General features: G+C 37.7%; 1 protein-coding gene across 1 annotated transcript; it reads left to right on the top strand.

Annotated features, from left to right (window-relative positions):
- Nucleotides 1-882: 882 nt before the first annotated feature.
- Nucleotides 883-3031, top strand: LOC133710818 (geraniol 8-hydroxylase-like). Its single transcript, XM_062136942.1, has 2 exons — nt 883-2225; nt 2405-3031. The coding sequence occupies exons 1-2, from the start codon at nt 1329-1331 to the stop codon at nt 3014-3016; spliced, it is 1509 nt and encodes a 502-aa protein (XP_061992926.1). The 5' UTR covers nt 883-1328; the 3' UTR covers nt 3017-3031.
- Nucleotides 3032-5695: the final 2664 nt, after the last annotated feature.

Below are 5695 nucleotides of genomic sequence, written 5' to 3'. Positions count from 1 at the left end.
TTCAGTAAGTTAAGTAGGTTTTGATGTTCTCTGGTGAAAATCATCGAGCATGATATGTGTGAGTCCAAGGGGGAGATTGTAAGATCAAATATGGACATAACACATATCATCATAAAGTAATTGATGATTAGCTTAATATCAATCCTAGTTTAACATGGATACAAACAGTAAATCAATACTAGTGGCTTAATGAAGTAGTGTATCAATTCATTAAGGATAGTAATCCATTGCTTAGTCTACAAGAAAGGCTACAAATTGTGATACATTAGGAATCTAACAGTGAAACCTAAACCGACAATGAATGCTTTAATGGGAAGCTTATTGAGGTTTAAGTCTCATATATATACAGATGAATTGGTCCCTGATTACTACCCGACGTTTTGCATATTGTTCTGTCCATTGAGAAGCAAGTTGGTAAGTAACAGAAGGCCATATTCAGTGATCGTGTTGTGCAGTTGCAGAGATGGAACCCATGCCAGTAATTACTGAAGGTAAACCTTAATCCCTTTTATGATTGTTATGCATATGTTGTGAGCATGTAACTATGGTTTTACACCTCTTTTTCTCTTTCTTTTATTTTCTCTATTTTCTCATTATCTCGTATAAACTTTTCAGGATATTGTTCGTAGACAAAATGCATTTGACTACCCACAGTTGTATGGCTGACAACATGCACATAAAAACACATGAGTCAAAAAGCATAGCAAACCCCTATTTGTAATACTCTCCTACAGGCCACAAAGTGAGAGGCTTCAATTTATCTTTCACCAACGAAGAAGGAACTTTAATATTTGTCAAAACAGAGAGGAGAGAGGAGAGCTTTGGTTCAAATTGCTCACGTATAGATATAGTGCGAACACCGTCCAAGGTTTCGAAAACAGAGTTTTTCGTTTTTTTATTTACAAGAGTTTCGGAAACAGAGTTGATGATGACATTTACATTTAACAAAGACGTGTTCAGTTAAAGCACATTAATTGATGAACACGTTAATATCCTTCCTACCTAACGATCTGTTCTGATTCTGTTAGCAAGCGAGAGCTGTCAATTGCTGCAATGTAAGCCTTGCATAGTTTTTATCTGCAAGTCTTCCAGAGCCTTCCCTAATCCCCACCCTCTATGTTTTCATTCAATTCAGCTTTAAACATATCCGACAACTAGAACAGGCAGTTAAGAGCCTGGCCCCATCCACATATATTCAAGCTCAAATTTGTGTAGAATAGAGCAAGCTAGAATAGATCTTAGTCATCTTACTAGTCCTACCCAGGACACATCTGAAAAGATTGGTTCATGTACTTTAAAGCAAGTTGAAATCTTCAAGATAGTGAGAGATGGATTTTTTCTTGAGTTGCATACTCTTGTCTTTTTGCTTTGCTGCCTCCTGGTTCTTAATCCAAGCCCTCCATGGAAGAACCAGAGTTAGGCTTCCACCAGGGCCAAAGCCATTTCCATTGGTTGGGAATCTGTTTGAGCTTGGAGACAAACCTTATCTCTCTTTGACCAAGCTCTCACAACGCTATGGCCCCATAATCAGTTTGCAACTCGGGCAAGTAACGACTGTTGTAGCTTCTTCATCAGCCATGGCCAAAGAAATCCTCCGAAACCATGACCAATTCCTTTACAACCGAACAGTCCCGGATGCACTACGAGCCTTTAAAGACTACAGCTTGCCTTGGCTTCCAGTATCACCGAGGTGGAGAAACATTCGCAAAATATGCAACTCCCAATTGTTTGCCACTAAAGATCTTGATGCCAACCGAGCAGGTCGGCGAGTCAAAGTGCAAGAGCTCATAGCTAGTGTCAAGGACAGTATGGTAAAGGGTGCGGCAGTAGATATTGGAGAGGCTGCTTTCAAAAGCACTCTCAATTTGCTATCGAGGACTTGTTTCTCTATGGATCTAGCTGAAACTGGCTCAGGCAGTAGTGATACGGCTAGAGAGTTCAAGGAGATTGTTTGGGGTATAATGGAAGAGGCTGGAAAGCCGAATTTGGGGGACTACTTTCCTGTGCTTAGGAAGCTTGACCCCCAAGGCATAAGGCGACGCTTCGCCAATTACTTCCTGAGGATGTTAGGCTTCATTGGATCTATTGTCAATAAAAGGTTGGAATCCAGAAAAGTGCATGATTATGTCACAAGTAATGATATGCTGGATACCCTTATAAACATCAGTCAAGAGAAAAATGAGGAGGATATGAACAACTCCCAAGTTGTTGACCATTTGTTTCTGGTTAGTTTCTACTCTGTTCTCTGTTGTTCTTGATTACTTAACAATACTATGCATGCTTACTAAATATTTTGTTCAGTACATGATGATTTTTACAATTACGTTAGACAGAAAGTGCTCTAGAAAATATTAGTATATATGTATAGTGTCTAAATAATTAGTGAACTATTGTGTGTATATAGGTTCTATTTGCTGCGGGCACAGATACAACTTCGGCCACATTGGAATGGGCAATGGCTGAGCTACTACACAACCCAAATAGCCTTTCTAAAGCTCAAGAAGAGCTGGATCAAATGATTGGAAAAGGAAAACCAATAGAGGAATCCGACATTGCTAGACTCCCTTACTTACAAGCAATAATCAAGGAAACCTTCCGATTGCACCCAGCGGTTCCATTGCTACTGCCACGGAAAGCTGAAATAGATGTCGAAATTGGAGGTTACATTGTCCCTAAAGGTGCGCAAGTTCTTGTCAATGTTTGGGCCATAGGCAGAGACCCGGGCATTTGGGACAATCCAGATTCTTTTATGCCGGAGAGGTTCTTAGACAACCAAATTGATGTTATGGGAAAAAACTTTGAGCTTATTCCGTTTGGCGGTGGGAGGAGAATCTGTCCAGGTTTGCCATTGGCAATGAGAATGTTGCACTTGATGTTGGGTTCACTCATCAACTGCTTTGATTGGAAGCTGGAAGATGGAGTTGTACCTGAGACCATGAACATGGAAGACAAGTTTGGCCTCACTTTACAAATGGCTCAGCCTCTCATAGCTCAGCCTCTCATGCGGGAACTTTGATGCATGTTAGGGGCAGGAACTGCTAATTCCTTTGGAGGAGAATACTTACATCCAAATGAAAAAGGAGACAGATATATTAGCTAATCTGTTTTGGGCTACAGCTATTCGTCAATCTTTATTTACGTTGGGCACCTATATAAACTTTATTAATTAGGGATAATGACCACCTACCCAGAAAATACCAAATACTACCCCATACACTCCACAAACTTATTTTCAACCCCATTCACACAAAAGTTTTCTTTTTTTCTCCTAACTATTCCTTTCACCTTTTGTTAATACCATTAGTACCCCTCTTTCCCTCCAATTCTTGCTTTTACTATTACTTTGTTCCCTATTATTTTCCTTTAATGAAACGTGGTGGGCCCATATTGAATTTATTTGTCTAAAGATAATTTGCAGCTAAATTTCATCCTCTATATTCGACGGTAAACAGTATTTTACTATTCATAATTTCGATAGTTATAGTTGACAGACTTGAGTTAAATGTTATTTGTCAAAATACTACAAAAGAATTGAAGAAAGAAAGAGAAAAATTGAGAAAATTGAAAAACTATAGAGAAAATCTTAAGAGAGACACTCCCAATTACTGGGATCTCATCTTTAGCATCCAAACTAGGATCTATAAAGTTGAGCAGGAGATTGAAAATCTCTTAGATACTCTTAAAGAGGAATAAAAACCTCTTGATTATTTGAGCATTGGTTAGATCCGCACATCACTGGTATCAGAGCTTGTAAAATAGCTCAGCAGGGGAATCCCCAATGGGGACAATGTCTGACTTAATAATAGAGAGACTGAATTCTCTATTAAAATCTTCTGATGAAAAATATCAGATCATGCAGAAAGAATTATCTAGATGTCAAGATCATCTAGAAAAAATACCTGTTATAATCCACCAATTAGAAAAATTGGAAAACAAACTGGATTATATCAAGGAACTTCCAAAAACGGAAGAAGAAAAGCTAACAAGTGTTAGTAGAAAAATCAATGAACAGCAAAAAACGCTGGATTCTATGAAAAATATACTGAAGGACAAGAAAGTGCCTACAGTAAAAACAAAGAAAGCTAATTGTCACGCCCCGGATTTTGAATAACAAATTCAAATCCGAAACATGAATTAATACAACTCACATAAATACAACCTGGATTTTTTTCTCAAAACAACCACACCTCACATCGCTCGATATTACATAAACCAAATCTCAAATTTGTTTATTACAGCACACTCTCACCAAATTATATTGTAAGGCTCAAATGAGCATAACTCACCTCACAATTACAATTGCTGTAAAACTAAAACAAATTCTCTAACCCGCACGATCACCATCCTGATTCTCCTGACCTGTAGGATTACCCGCTACACAATTTGAATAGTGTACCGGGATTGCAACAACACAAACCCGGTAAGCTTTTGACAGCCCGTATGAGTAAACAAGGAATTGCACGATTTTAAAGTAACAATTCAATTTCAGTATCTCTTAGCATAATAATTGAAGTGCACAACGTCACTTCAAGCATCAATCAACACACGTCTCATCATGACTACTCAAAAACAAACAACTGTTTACTCAATATATACTCACAGGCTTATGATTAAATATATTAATCATGCCATACCGTATATTATACTCACGTCTCAACATGACTACACAAAAACAAACAACTGTTTACTCAATATATACTCACAGGCTTATGATTTATTTATATAAATCATCCCATGCAGTATATTATACTTACAGGCTTATGATTAATTATATTAATCACCCCATTCAGTACGTATATCATACTTACAGGCTTATGATTAAATATATTAATCACCCCATTCAGTATGATGGCAGACAGACTAGAGCTCTAACTGAATCGTAGAGTGTCACATTGGCCAAGGTTCACCCTTACGAAAATATTTGCCTCAAATCACTCGACTCCTCATTTAACTCATCTCAACGACTCAACTATAGCACTTTACTCAATTACTCTTTATCACACTCAACTCAACCTATAAGATAAATTATATCTTCTAGAGAGTAATGCTCGAATTGTAAATCAATCGCATCAATTCCACACTTCACCAAATACCACACGTTCAATATATATTCCACGTAAATATATATATACGTAGTCACCCACACAAGAATGACCACTAATACCAACTATAGTTCAAATGCATTTAAAAATCGATAAATTCATTTTTATACTTTAAATACATTTTACTTACCTATGGACCGTAGTCTATCAAGTCCATATAATTTAAAACAAATATTGATTTTCTTAAAACAGTTTTCACAAAATCACTATAGAATTCAATCACTGAATTTCAGTTCGTAAATGAACCATGTGCGATTTTACTCACCTCGATATTCTCGCTGCGTCTTCAATTCAACACAATACACACCGAAATCGCTCACCCAAGGGAGACCGTCAATCACCTAATCACACATGACCTTAACTTAGCCAATAACTCAAAAACATATTCAAACGACAATCCAACGGTCGGATCGAAATTAAATGATGATCCAACGGTCGGATCCTCACGGATCGCCCTTAGGATCACCCTCCAAAAATCATCACGAAGATCCAACGGTCGGATCTTCCTGAATCGTCCTTACTAACATCTTCACAAATTTATACGAAAATCCGACGGACGGATTCTCACGAATCGCCTCCCTAATCACTGTTTT

This window comes from Rosa rugosa, chromosome 5 (genome assembly GCF_958449725.1).
Source record: "Rosa rugosa chromosome 5, drRosRugo1.1, whole genome shotgun sequence".
Taxonomy (NCBI): Eukaryota; Viridiplantae; Streptophyta; class Magnoliopsida; order Rosales; family Rosaceae; genus Rosa; species Rosa rugosa.
Note: the sequence above shows the minus strand (reverse complement) of the source record. Positions and strands in the feature narration are given on the sequence as shown.